Genomic DNA, 15,462 nt, shown 5'->3' with positions numbered 1-15,462 from the left:
ACAGACATATAGACCAATGGAATACAATAAAGAGCCCAAAAATAAACTCTTGCATGTATGGTCAAATGATTTTGACAAGGCTACCAAGACAATTCAATGAGGGAAGGACAGTCTTCGCAACAAATGGTACTGGAAAAACTAGATATTCACTCGCAAAAGAGTGAATGGATCTTTAACTAACATCATATACAAAAATTAACTCAAAAGGGAAAGAAGACTTAACTGTGAGACCTACAAGTATGAAACTCTTCGTGGAAAATATACAACAAAAGCTGCACAGCATTGGGTTGGTCATTGATTTCCTGGTATGACACCAAAGGCACAGAAATCAAAATAAAAAATAGACAAATTAGACCTCATGAAAAATGTTTAATTATGTGTATCAAAAGACATTATCAACAGAATAAAAAGGCAACCCACAAAATGGAAGGAAAGATTTGCAAATCATATATATGGTAAGAGAGTAATATCCAGAATATTTGGAGAGCACCTAAAACTCAACAACAAAAAACAAACAATCTGATTAAAAATTGGGCAAAAGACTTAGACAGGCATTTCTCAAAGAAGATACACAGATGATCAAGAAGCACATGAAAAGATGCTCAGTATCACTAATCATTAGGTAAATGCAAATCAAAAGTAGAAATCCATTAGGATAGCTACTATCTAACAAAAGCATAAAACCACAGGTGTCAGTGAGGATGTGGAGAAAATGAAACCCTTGTGCACTGTCAGAGGAATATAAAATGGTACAACTCCTATGGAAAAGAGATGACAGTTCCTTGAAAAATTAAAAATGCAATTACCATATGATCTAGCATTCCACTTCCAGATATATATCCAAAAGAATTGGAAGCAGGGACTCAAGCATATTTTTACACCCCTGTGCATAGCAACGTTATTCACAATTGTTAAAACATGGAAGCAACCCAAGCAAATATACAATGGAATATATCATTCAGCCTTAAATACGAAGAAGATTCTGACACATGCTATAACATGGGTAAACCTTGAAGACATTACGCTAAGAAAAATGAGTCAGTCACAAAAAGATAAATATTATATGTTTCTACCTATATGAGATAGGTGTTTAAAATAGTCAAAATTATAAAGACAGAAAATAAAATTGTGTTTTCCAGGAGCTGGAAAGGGGAAATGAGGAGTTATTGTTTAAGGGGTAGAGGGTTTCAATTTTACAGGATTCAAAGTTATGAAAATGAATGGTGGAGATGGTTAGCCAACATTATGAATGCATTTAATATCACTGAAATGTACACTTGAAAATGATTCAGATGGAAAATTTTATGTTATGATATTCTATCTCAGTACTTTTTTTTTTAAATCAACTGACTGAAAATGCAATGGTTTATTTCTGGACTCTCAATCCGATTTTGTTTATCTTGTATCTAGTCTTATGCCAGTACCGCAGTGCCTTGATTATTGTAGCTTTTCAGTGAGTTTTGAAATCATGAAGTGTTATTCCTCCAACTTTGTTCTTTTTCAGAGTTGTTTTGAATAAGAAAGCAACTTTAGGGGCACCTGGGTGGGTCAGTCTGTTGAGCGACCAGCTCTTGATTTCAGCTCAGGTCATGATCTCACAGTTCGTGAGTTTGAGCCCCTCGTTGGGCTCTGTGCTGACAGCATAGAACCTGCTTGGGATTCTCTCTCCCTCTATCTCTGCCCCTTCAGTGCTCTCTCTCTCTCCCTCTCAAAATAAACTTTTTTTTTTTAAAGAAAGCAACTTTAAGTTTCTTTCAATTGCATGTTCTATGAGATAAGCATTTAAAAAGCATTTAAAATATACCCCAAACTATTAGGTATATTATAAACTATATCTCATTTAATCCTCACAAAAATCCTCTAAGGTAGAATTATTGTTTGGTTAAATAAACTCATATTTTTAGCATCTGTTGTATATCAGGCATTGTGGATACAAGATAATGGGACTACAAGCTATGTCATGATCCCTGTTCTTACACAGGAGAGAACCGAGGTTCATAAAGGTTAGGTAACTCTCCCAAATTAGAATGCTGTTCTTTTGATTCCACATCATATAATGTTTCCACTACAGCAAGACTGATCTCAAATTTCTACACTTTCTCTTGGACCTAGGCTAGGGCAAGTTGTCACCTGAGTGACACGAGGGCAAAGATAAATACTGGTCCTATTGCCATGTTAGACAAGAGGTCACTCAATCATTTGTTCATTTGAAGAATATTTATTCAGGGCCTACTGTGTGCCAGGAATTAATGATATAACCAAGACTAGATGATATCACAGCCTTTATGAAGTTTACTTTCTTACACAGAAGATATATAACCAGGAATTTCACAAATAATGAAATAATTACAGCAAATAATTGCAGATTGCTGTAAAGAAAAGGAAAATGTGCCTAATTGAGAATACCAGAGATAAGAACTGTTGATAGCAATTTTATGGAAAACCTCCTTAATGAGTTAAAATGTGTCAAGTCATGAAGAATACAGAGAACTAGGCTCATCAAGAGCATTCCAAGCAGAAAAAGTATAACAATGAAGTCCCTGTAGCAGGAAAGAGCTAGATGTACTCAAGAACTAACAGAAAGCCAAGGTGACTAGAGTGTACTGAGCAAAGAGGACAGTAATACTGGAGACATAGCAGGCAATATATGCAGGGCATTGTAGGTTACTTGACAGCTGATTTATCCAAAATGCAGTTGGAAACTATTAAACATTTTTTTTAAGAAAGAGACAGAGTGTGTTCCCTCAACAGTGGAAGAGGGGCAGAGGAGGAGAGAGAGAATCTCAAGCAGGCTCCACACGAAGTGAGGCTCAATACCACGACCCTGGGAGCATGACCTGAGCCAAAATCAAGAGTCGGTGGCTTATCCGACTGAGCCACCCAGGTGCCCCTAAATAGTTTTAAACCAAAGAATGTTGTGATCTGATTTACTTTTTTTTTTAAAGTAGGCTCCATGCCCCACGTGGAGTCCAAGGGGGGCTTGAACTTACCACCCTGAGACCAAGACCTGAGCTGTGATCAAGAGTTGGACACTTAACCAACTGAGCCACTCAGTCACCCATGATTTACATTTTTAAAAATGTTTATTTATTTCTTTATTTTGAGACAGAGGAGAGAGAGAACATGCACAGGAGTGGGGGAGGGACAAAGAGAGAGGGAGAGAGAATCTCAAGCAGATTCCATGTCATCAGCACAGAGCCCGATGCAGAACTTGATCCTAAAAACCGTGAGGTCATGACCTGAGCCAAAATCAAGAGTTGGATGCTTAACCTGACTGAGCCACCCAGGTGCCCCTGATTTACATTTTTAAGAGGTCACTCTGAAAATGACATAAAATAAAAGCTCACACTGGCTGACGTGTGTAGAGGGGATCGAGTGTGTAGATTGTAATCACGATGTCCACTTAGGCGGCTATTGCTGTGGTCAAAATGAAAGAAGGATGCTTTAGCCTAGGACAGTACTAGTGGAGATGAAGAGAAGTAAATAGGTTCTAGATGTCATTTGAAAGTGAAATTAACAGGCTGACACTTAAGTTTCTGGCTTTAATAACTCACTGGGTGGTGGCGTGGCAGGGGGATGCTGACATGGGGAAGAATGGGAGCCAACTGGAGTATATATAGGTCTCAGAAAATCATCAAGAATTCCATTTTTTTAAATTTTATTATGCTTTTTATTTTTAAATCCAGTATAACTTACATACAATGTTATTATATTAGTTTCATGTGTATAAGAAATTCAATTTTAGACATGTTAAGTTTGAAATGCCTATGACATGTTCAAAAGCCATGTAATATAAGGGTCAGGCTTTTCCAGCAATAAAAGCTGCCGAGGAAGAGGGCCTATTACTAGGGGCAGGCTGACTCTCTGGGTGCTGGGGAGGTGTCAGACAAAGAACCCCATTATCCTGAGGAGCACAGAGAAACAAAAACCAAGAACTAACTGTGCTATATCAGTGCATCTTAGCAAATATTTATTGAATATCCATAGGGATCACCATGAGGCTATTCTCAGGTATTAGAAAGAGGTGTGGGGGTGCCTGGGTGGCTCAGTTGGTTGAATCACCTACTCTTGATTTCAGTTCAGGTCATGCTCCCAGAGTCGTGAGACTGAACCCCGGGCTGGGCTCCACGCTGAGTACAGAGACTGCTTGAGATTATCTCTCTCTCTCCCTCTGCCCCTCTCCCCAACTTGCACTCTCTCTCTCTCTCTCTAAGAAAGAAAGAAAGAAAGAAAGAAAGAAAGAAAGAAAGAAAGAAAGAAAGAGGTGTAAACTTGAAGAGAGAAGGCATTGTTCAAAGTCTGGTGACTCTGGCAAAGTTTAAAACTTTGATCGTTGTTGGGCACTTATGAAGATTAAATGGCACGATTTATGTTAAAGCATCATAAATGAAAATTCCTATTATACATCGTGACAGCAGGCATTATTCTGAGCAATCAATACAAAGTACTGTATATTTTTAGTATTTATTGTTTTCTGACAAAAAACCAACAACTTTCATGATGACTTAACCAGATCAAAATAAATATATCTATGCTGTACAGGCCAACTGTTGCACCACCCTGGTGAAATAGGACAAAATGATACCAAGGAGACTGCCGTGTGTATACTCAGCTCCCATGTGGGTAAAGAACACACCTCAGAATCAATGGGTCTCAGCAGATCTTTACTCTGATTGCATGTGACCATGACGAACAGCCACAGCTTGATTACATTTGCTGCAATCTGTCTGCTGTTACAGCCCAAACATATCAGAGTATTGTCTGTACATCTTGTACTTTCTCTTAGAGCCCACCTGTCAGCATTAGCCCACAACCTTGGAAATACACACCGATGATGAACTCCTTTCCCTTCATACGATCTCATAAACTTGTTGCTTCAACAAAACAAGCATTTTTTACATTCCTCCACTCTACCCGTGTAGGACAACTCATCTTTTCTCTAACACCCATCAGTCCAGGTTGCCAAAACCTTTGTTCTTACGAAGGTTCCTAAGGCCTAGAATGTCTCCACTACCCACATTTCTGCTGATTTCCTATTTATATTTAGGGGCTCAGATAAATGCAAATTACCATTTCTCAAAACACTGAATGCCATTTATTGCATCTTCATTTGTATTTCCATTTCCCGCTATTTATAATTCAATACACTTATTCAACAAATATTTATAGAATGTCTGCTGAATGTCAGGACTCTTTAAGATGCAAATGACAGAAACCCAATCCAAGTAGCTTAAACAGACTTGCTCACCATGTTTTCATCCTCACCTATACTTTCTACTTTGTTCTACTTATAATTCGATATACTTAGTCAATGTTTATAGAATGCTGCTAAATGTCAGGACTCTTTTAGATGCAACTGACAGAAACTGAAATCCAAATAGCTTAAACAAATCAGCTCACCTAACTACAAAGTACAAGGAAAAACATGGTAAAGATCCAGACATTCAAATGCTGTTATTAGTGTTAATCTTTCTTTTCTACACGCTGACTAGGTTGGATTCCCTAGAAATAGAGTCTGAAGTAGGATTCCTATGAAAGTGATTTATTGAGGGAATGCTTTCGGGAAAATGTACGTGAGGGAAGCAGGGGCAGGAAGCTAAGCAAGAACGCAGGCTCTGCTGGAGACTACTAGCTTCAGCCTTTTCCCATGGGGAGATCTGAAGCATAAATCATACCACAGAGTTTATATCCCACCTTGAGACAAGGAGTTCTGATTTTGTAACCCCTTGCCAGTCAGCCAAGGGCTGTGGGATAAGGGATTGTCTGAATCTCCCTGGTGAAGGGAATCTAGGTGAAACACCAACAGCATCCATGGGGCAGGTGTGGTGGCTGCCAAGATTCATTTGCAGCTTGGCCAAGACAAGGGGCAAGAGTCTTCCCTAAAATCTCTTACTGAAAAACTTCAGAGAGAATGCTGGTGTGTGCCACTCTCTTGCAATACAGACGGGATCAGAGTCAAGTAAACCAAATGGAATGGATGCTTCATGGGAGAGAGTGTTCCCTTATTAAAGAAGAGGGAAGGTGATGTGTAGGCAAACACAAGCATCCACTCCACTAGGTACCAGGCATTGCTAGGGGCAAGGGCTACAATGGTGAAGAAAAAATACACGTGTCTCTGCTCTCATGGAGCACATCAGCCTTACTTAGTGCAAGACAGACTAACAAAAAAACTGCAGTGCAGTGAGATATGTGCTTTGGTAGGGGAAGAATAGATTGCTTATGGAAGCCTTATGTACAAGAGGTCACCTTATTCTCCTCAAGGGTCCATATTTTATGCAACTTTAATATCCAGTGCCCAGATGGTACCCTAAGTACTGTAAGTGCCCCATGAGTAAGCACATGCAGCTTGGTGTGTGGATTCAGGGGTCTGAGCAGGAGGTAGCTGCTCTCCGGGGGCTGTCTTTTCAGTTTATGAGCCATGCGAGAAAAACCACTCACTACTTTAGGCCTAAATCATGCCATTAAGCAAAGCTATTCTTATATCTGGCTCCTAATGACTTTGTGCCTGTTCCCAAATTCTGAAACCGCTTTCAAATGGTAGACCCGCTAACTCTGAAGATATTGAATTTTTGTCACTTTAGATCAACGTAGAATTCATTGACCATGAGCTCTGTATTAATAGAGTGCTAAGTGATACAAAAAATACAGAGATGAATAAACCTTGGTGGCAGCAAGCTAGGAACCTAGGACTGCTGCCTCGTAGGTTGAATGCAATGACCTGAAAAGGTGAAGGATGCAAATTTCATTTTGTGCATTTTCTGGATAGCTACGAGGGCAATTGCAGGTTTTTAAATGTGCTCTTGGTCATATTGTCACTGAAGATAAGGCCAGGAGGACATAAAGTCAAAGAGAGAAGCCTTTATGTAAGCGCCTCAAGACAGGAGCCACAAATCATCAGTCATGCTTGACTTTTATCTCATTTTTACTTGACCACCTCTGTAGGGGATCGCACCTACAGATCAAATGTCCATGCCACCATCCTAGTCCAAGTCACCCTCCTCTCTCACCTGCAAGAAGAGCCTCCTAACTGGTCTCTTGGATCCTATCCTCTGCATACGTTCTATCCATTCACCACACAGCAAACTGGGTAATCGTTTGAAATTGTGAATTTAATTGTATCTTCTGCCAAATCCCCACCCCAGCCCTATTTAAAATCCTATTTAAATTGGCTCCCCCAAATGCATACAATCTAGACCCCTTACAGCATCCTATTAGGACCTACATGAAATAACACAACCCTCTCTCTCTCTTCCCCTTCATTAAGCTGTACCATCACTGGCCTGACTTCAGTTCTGCAGGCACTGGAGGGGGAGAGCCTTCACACACATGGCTCACTGTCCTCAGTACATCTGACTCCAACTCAATTTTCAATCTAGGCTTAAATGACTCAGTCTTTAAAGGCCCTCCCTAACATCTTATTTAAAGAAGTTATCTCCAGGTGCCTGGCTGGCTTAGTAGTGAAGCATGAGACTCTCAATCTCAGGGTTGTGAGTTCAAGTCCCATATTGGGTGTGGAGCTTGCTTAAAAAAAGGAGGGGGCATCCTCTCCCCATACACCTTTATTCTGGATCAAGAGAGAATCAAGGGGTGACTGGTGGGTCAGTCGTTTGAGCGTCCGACTTTGCTTAGGTCATGGTCTCAAGGTTTGTGAGTTAGAGCCCCGTGTCGGGCTCTGTGCTGACAGCTCAGAGCCAGGTGCCTGCTTCAGATTCTGTGTCTACCTCTCTTTCTGCCCCTCCCCCGCTCATGCTCTGTCTCTGTTTCTGTGTCTCTCTCTCAAAAATAAATAAACATTAAAAAAATTTTTTAGAAAAGAGAGAGAACCAAGCCCAGTTTATTCTTGGTACTTATCACAATTTGCATTTAAGTGTTTATTTGTTTATTTCCTGTCTCCTCCACCAGGCTGAAATTCCAGGAAAGTAGGAAATTCCTGTTTTATTTTCCAGTGGTATGCTCATTACCTAGCTAAGTGCATGCATATAATAAGTATTCAATAAACGCTTGAGTTATTCAGCTTCATTCATCTATTTATTAGATGAATCTATTATATAATAGATCTATAATAGAGAGAAATGATGCCAAATCCATTGTCATGAACATTTTCCCTATGTTCTCTCTATCTATAATAGATCTATTATATAATAGTCATCAAGACTATTTTAAGCCCTAAGACTTTTAAAACTCTGATGGCTAGAAGTCAGCTATGTGTAATTTTCAAGTTTTAAGCAGTTCTTCTTTCCTTTTTTTGTAAAAATTGAAGACTTATCTTACTCACTTGGCCTTTAAAGAAGACCTTAATTGATTTGAGGGACACCACTTGAAGTGTTCAATGTATACATATATCTCGACTACTCATGCATCCTTTTTTTGAGAAAATGGAAATGACATGAAAGCAGATATTTTGGATGAAGCAGCTCAGTTTTCTTTTAGATTATATAAATTTGATGTGCTTCGGTGGTGCCACTCTGCAGAATTTGTACTTATTTGGGGAAAAATATTCTTTTCTTTGGTTGAATTGAAAGAGCTTTATTGTTTGTTATTGAGGAAATAAGAGAGTTTTATCCTCAGAGATCTAGAAATCTGAAAAACATACCAAAATGTGAGATCCCAAACATTATTTGGAGCTGGAGAAAACAATAGGAGGGAAGGAACTAGACTGCACTGGACTGTCAGTGTCAACAGATAATTTGAAGAAATAACTCACTTGTGCTGACACTGACATATTTTGATTTAATGAGACTGGATTTTTGTGGGCCATTCTGCGCTACAACCCACCTTGCATGGAGTAGAAGAGGCTTCTCCTGAATTAGGCAGATGTTTCCATTTCTAGTCACCCTGCCTGCCTGGAAAGATGTTGATTCTGGAATAGAAGATGAGGACTAGGGTGATGGCCCTCCAACTGCTTCATGGTAGGTGGAACTTCAACTTCAGGACAGACGAGATACTCAAGGGCTTGTCTTTCATGAGAGATAAAACGGCACCAACCAGGGGTGCCTGGGTGGCTCAGTCGGTTGAGCGTCTGACTTGGGCTCAGGTCATGATATCTCACACTTCATGAGTTCAAGCCCCGCATCGGGCTCTGTGCTAACAGCTCAGAGCCCGGAGCCTGCTTCAGATTCTGTGCCTCCCTCTCTCTGTGCCCCTTCCCCGCTTACACTGTCTTTCTCTCTCTAAAAAATAAATAAACATTAAAAAAAAATTTTTTAAAACGGCACCAACCAGAAGGTGCCAGACTAGCAGCTGGGCGAGGGGCATCCTGCTAGGACCCTGACCAGATGGGTCTGAAGACTCTGAGCAGCCACATTCAGCAATATGTATACCTTATTCTCTCTCTTCTGCTTTCTATCCACCATCAATTAAAGGAAGGGTTTGTTTCCTTCCCTCACTGCCCATGCCAAAAGAGTGATGGCAGCAGGTGTTCAAGGACGGATGATAATCCCCAAACTGTCCCATGTGACAGGCAGGAAAGTGAAAGGCCATGCTTAGAAAAATAGAAAATAACAAAATTATTTCGATCAAAATACATAGAAAAGCAACATCCTGAGACCATTAGCTTAACCAGGTAGCATACTCCATCAGGCTGGACTTGCAGAACGTGCAAGCTTCTCTGATGGTAAAACCACCTAGAGAAGAGAGCCTATTGGATGACTAGACTTTCTTCAATCAAGTGGGATGGGGGCACAAAACCTTCATCATTTGGATATTGGAGAAATCATTTCATATTCCCAGGTCAGGGAGATTTAGACCTATTAAGTCTGTGACAGTTACCATGATGAAGATGAAAAAAGAACTTGGAGCAGGTTATGTCCCTTTTCAGAGCCCCAGTTTCTTTGTTAGTGGGTTAGTCTGTTTGGGCTGCTATAACAAGCTACCATAGACTGGTGGCGTATAGACAACAGAAATATATTTCTGAACTGGCTTCCTGGCTCATAGACAGCTATCTTCCCTCTATGTCCCCACATGTCAGAAAGGGGGTAAGGAATAATTCTGGAGCCTCTTATAGAGGCACTATTCTAATTCATGAGGGTTCCATGACCTAATTACCTCCTAAAGGCTCCACCTCCAAATACCACCACATTAGGGATTAGGTTTCAACATACAAATTTGGGAGGGACACAGACAGTCAGTCTACAGTAGCACCATGAAGGTATTGGTTTAAATAATCTCTAATGATCCTTTTAAATCTGAAGCTATGCTTCTTTCAGGCTGCCTCCCATGAATTGCTTTTGATCTAGTTGTAGATATAAAATATACATGTAAAACCGTTAAGTAGTAACATAATTCCTTGCTTGAAAACCCAACTAGAATTTTACCCCCTCTGAGAAAATTTTCTTTTTAATGTTTATTTATTTTTGAGAGAGAGAGAGACAGAGACAGAGTGCAAGTAGGGGAGGGGCAGAGAAAGAGGGAGACACAGCATCTGAAGCAGGTTCCAGGCTCTGAGCTGCCAGCACAAGAGCCCGGTGCGGGGCTTGAACTCACAAACCATGAGATCATGACCTGAGCCAAAGCCATATTAACCAACTGAGTCACCCAGGCACCCCTGAGAAAATGTTCTTTCCGGCCTCTCTACCCCTACCCGTAGATGCTTTTGGTGTCATAGTCAAGAAATCATTGCCAAATCCATTGTCATGAAGATTTTCCCTATGTTCTCTTCTAAGAATTCTAGAAGTTTTAGCTTTTACGTTTAGATATTTGATGCCTTTTGAGTTTATTTTTATATATGGTGTAAGGTAAGGATCTAGCTTCAAGTTTTTTGCATGTAGACATCCAGTTTTCCCAACACTGTTTGTTTAAAAGACTGTCCTTTCCCCCACTGAATCATCTTGGCACCCTGTCAAAAGTCATTTGACCGTGTATGCAAGGATTTATTTCTGTGTTCTCTATTCAGTTCCATTGGTCTTCATATCTGTCATTACACCAGTACCACACAGTATTGATTACCATAGTTCTGTAGTAAGTTTTGAAATCAGCAAGTGTTGTTTTCCAACTGTGTTCTTCTTTTTCACAATTGCTCTGGCTATCCGAGATCCCTTGAGATTCCAGATGAATTTTAGAAGAATATTTCCTTTTCTGCAAAAAACATCACTGAAATTTTGGTAGAGATTGCACCAAATCTGTAGATTGCTTTGGGTAGTGTTGACATCTTAACAACATTAAGTCTTCCAATCCATGATCGTGGGATGTCTTGCTACTTATTGATGTCTTTAATTTCAGCATTGTTTTGTAGTTATCACTATGCAAGTCTTTCACCCTCACAGTTAAGTTTATTCTTAAATACTTTATGCTCTTAATGCTATTGTAAATAAAATTGTTTTCTTAATTTCATTTTTGGATCGTTCATTGTGGGTGTAAATAAGCACAACTGATTTTTGTGTGTTAATTGTGTATCCTCTAATGTTGATGAATTTATTAGTTCTAACTCTGTGTGTGTGTGTGTGTGTGTGTGTGTGTAATCTCTAGGGTTTTCTACAGACATGCTTCTGTTGTCTGTGAACAGAGATAATTTTACTTCTTCCTTTTCAATTTGGATGACTTTATTTCTTTTGCTTGACTAATTGCTCTGACTAGGACTTCCACTACTATGTTGAATACAAGTGATGAAAATGAACATCCTTATATTGTTTCTGATCTTAGAGGAAAAGTTTTCAGTCTTTCATCATTGAGTATGATGTCAGCTGTGGGTTTTTCATACATGGTGTTTATGTTGAGGTAGTTTCCTTTCAATCCTAGTTTGTTGAGGGTTTTTATCAAGAAAGGGTGTTGAATTTTGTTAAATGTTTTTCTGCACCACTTGAGATCATTATGTGGGTTTTTTTTTATTCTGTAAATGTGATGGAGCACATTAATTTTTATATATTGAACCATCTATGCATTCCAGGAATGAGTCCCACATGCTGATGGTACATATTTGAACTCATTTTTATTTTTGTTTTTTTAAATTTTTGTTAACGTTTATTTATTTTTGAGACAGAGAGAGATAGAGCATGAATGGGGGAGGGTCAGAGAGAGAGGGAGACACAGAATCTGAAACAGGCTCCAGGCTCTGAACTGTCAGCACAGAGCCCGACGCGGGGCACGAACCCACGAACTGCGAGATTGTGACCTGAGCTAAGGTCGGACGCTTAGCCGACTGAGCCACCCAGGCACCCCTGAACTCATTTTTAAACTAAATGAAATTGAGAACTTTTATGCCCCTGCTAATTAGCTCCTGGGGAGGTTGTGAAGATCAAAATAATTTTAGAAAATAGAGAAAGTATATTTACTCACATACAAGTTATAGTGTAGTAAACACACTTTAATATACTTTTTCAGTGTGTGTGTCTGTGTGTGTGTTCGGGGGGTGAATAGATGAACAATATACCACAATTATAAGATGGGTTATGAAGTCACATTCTCCTGTTCAAATTGTGTCTCTGTCAATATAGTTAGGTAACCCTGGACAAGTTTTAAACTTATTCATGTCTTAGATTTCTCAGTTGCAAAATAGGGGTTAAAATAGTCCCATTTTAGGATAGTTGTAAAGATTAAAGCAATAATGTATATAAAGCACTTAGAAGAGTCCTGCCATCTAGTAAGTGCCCTATAACTATTATTGTATTATTGCACTCCGATTAATGAAAGATATGAGTCCTTTGGTGAATCTAAGCTTAAAATCAGAATGTCAGCTAAACTGTTTAGTGGCAAGGAAAGCTTGTACAGCTGAAAAACTATAGGCAGAAACCTTTATGTCAGATAAAAGGTTGTCCTCTTTATCATTTATGTGTGTCATCTTGTTTACACCTGAAACGAAACCAGATGCCTATCCTTCAATGCTCCCTCAGGTGAAAAGAAATAATCTTCTAATTTGCAGTGATTGCACAGAAGTGTAGGAGTCTGACCTTGAAACTTCTTAGCACCCACGGGAATAAGATTGTGTGCATGTTCAACAGCCACATCTGCATCTCCTCTCCATGCCAGTGGACCAGGTATTACTGCAAATTATATTTTTCTGTCTCCCCCATTAGAGCGTATATTCCTCAAGGTCAGGGTCCATGACTGACCTTCTCTCTAATCTCATACATTTCAACACAGGGCCTCAACCTTAGCAGATATGTTTTGGGTTGAATTTCCTGCTTTCATTTTTTTTTAAAGGTTTTACTTAAATTCCAGTTCGTTAATGTATGGTATAATATTAGTCTCAGGTATATAATATAGAGATTCAACACTTTCATACAGCACCCGGTGCTCATCTGGACAAGTACACTTCTTAATTCTCATCATCTATTTCACACATCCCCTCAACCCCTCTTTCATTCTTTTGACCTTTATTCTCTGCCATACGACATTGAGGAAAAAGCCATGGATATAAGAGACACATGTAAATTCTGGCTATGTCCCCTCACTAGTGGAATGAACTGGAACCAAGAATTTCATTAGTCTAAGCTTCAGCTTCTCACTTACAGACAGGAACAACATTTACCTCAAAGATACTGTGAGAACCAAATAAGACAATGGGTAGTATAAAGTGCTGTGGAAAGTGACAATAGATGATTTTTAAAAATCTTCTTTTACTCTGAATTTTGCTGTATTCAGTTACCTCTCCTAATTCTCAATTCAATTCATAAACTTTTATTTAGATGATTTGCTGACAGTTATGCTCATTTATTTATCTTTCCTGCTGTATCTCTGTGAAGTTTTTTAACCGATGGACTTTATTTTTTAGAACTTTAAATTTACAGAAAATTTAAGCAGATGGCACAGAGAGTTCCACTCTACCGCTCCCATATGGTTTCCCCTGTTATTAACATGTTACATGGGAATGCGAGCTGGTGCAGCCACTCTGGAAAGCAGTATGGAGGTTCCTCAAAAAACTAAAAATAGAACTACCCTACAACCCAGCAATTGCACTACTAGGTATTGATCCAAGGAATACAGGTGTGCTGTTTCTAAGGGACACATGCACCCCCATGTTTATAGCAGCACTATCAACCATAGCCAAAGTCTGGAAAGAGCCCAAATGTCCATCGATGGATGAATGGATAAAGACGATGTGGTATGTATATATATATATAGTATTACTCGGCAATCAAAAAGAATGAAATCTTGCCATTTGCAACAGTGTGGATGGAACTAGAGGGTAATATGCTAAGTGAAATTAGTCAGTCAGAGAAAGACAAATATCATCTGACTTCACTCATATGAGGACTTTAAGAGACAAAACAGATGAACATAAGGGAAGGGAAACAAAAATAATATAAAAACAGGGAGGGGGACAAAACAAAAGAGACTCATAAATATGGAGAACAAACAGAGGGTTACTGGAGGGGTTGTGGGATGGGGGAGGGGCTAAATGGGTAAGGGGAATTAAGGAATCTACCCCTGAAATCATTGTTGCACTATATGCTAACTAATTTGGATGTAAATTAAAAAAATTTTTAAAGAAAAGAAAAGATGATAGTGTTCCTCAAAAAGTATAATATCAGTAGGGCCTGCAGACCACGGATAAAAAGAGGGGCTTCTGTGGTAAACATGGAAGTCTGACCCAAAGAGGAGGGCTTGGCACATCAGAGAAGCTCTGCACCGTTTAAAGCAGTCTGCTTCCGAGGGGGCACCTGGGTGGCTCAGTCAGTAAAGTGTCTGGCTTCAGCTCAGGTCATGATCTCGTGGGTTGTGAGTTCGAGCCCCACGTCGGGCTCTGTGCTGACAGCTCAGAGCCTGGAGCCTGCTTCAGATTCTGTGTCTCCCCCTCTCTCTGCCCCTCCCCTGCTCATGCTCTGTGTCTATCTCTCAATAATAAATAAACACTTAAAAAAAAAAAGCAGTCTGCTTTCTGAGATTCCTTTCAAGTCAACCCCTGGGAAAAAATACATTGTATATCATGGATGTGTGTGTGTGTGTGTGTGTGTGTGTGTACGTGTGTGTGTGTGTGTGTGTATGTAGATACACACATATGGACACATGTACAAGATTCATTAAAATAATATTTACCTTCAAAAAAAACCATGTTACATTAGTATGATGCACTTGTTATAATTAATAAGCCAACATCAATACGTTAAAAAAATTTTTTTAATGTTTGTTTTTGAGACAGAGTACAAGTGGGAAAGGAGCAGACAGAGAGGGAGACATGGAATCTGAAGCAGGCTCCAGGCTCTGAGCTGTCAGCACAGAGCCTGACATGGGGCTCGAACCCACAAACCGTGAGATCATGACCTGAGCCGAAGTCAGACGCTTAACCTACTGAGCCACCCAGGTGCCCCCAACATCAATACATTTCAATTAATTAAAGACCATAGTCTATTATTATTTCCTTAGGTTTTATCTAATTTCCTGTTCCTGTTCCAGGATCACATCCAGGACACCACATTACATGTAGTCATCATGTCTCCTTAGGCTCCTCTTGGCTGTGACAGTTGCTCAGACTTTCCTTGTTTTAATGACTTACCAGTTTTGAGGAGTGCTGGTCAGATATACTGTAGG

The 15,462-nt window shown here is 39.6% G+C and overlaps 1 protein-coding gene across 1 annotated transcript in view; it reads left to right on the top strand.

Moving 5' to 3' along the window:
- Positions 1-15,462, top strand: part of LOC122231493 (nascent polypeptide-associated complex subunit alpha, muscle-specific form-like) — a 120,133-nt gene that overhangs the window by 97,794 nt on the left and 6,877 nt on the right. Inside the window, exon 5 of the mRNA XM_042959614.1 lies at positions 12,854-12,968. Coding sequence (XP_042815548.1) covers positions 12,854-12,968 — 115 coding nt within the window. The remainder of the gene's footprint in view (positions 1-12,853; positions 12,969-15,462) is intronic.

This window comes from Panthera tigris, chromosome D1 (assembly GCF_018350195.1).
Source record: "Panthera tigris isolate Pti1 chromosome D1, P.tigris_Pti1_mat1.1, whole genome shotgun sequence".
NCBI classification, from domain to species: domain Eukaryota; kingdom Metazoa; phylum Chordata; class Mammalia; order Carnivora; family Felidae; genus Panthera; species Panthera tigris.
The sequence above is the reverse complement of the archived record's forward strand: the minus strand, read 5'-3'. Positions and strand labels throughout refer to the sequence as shown.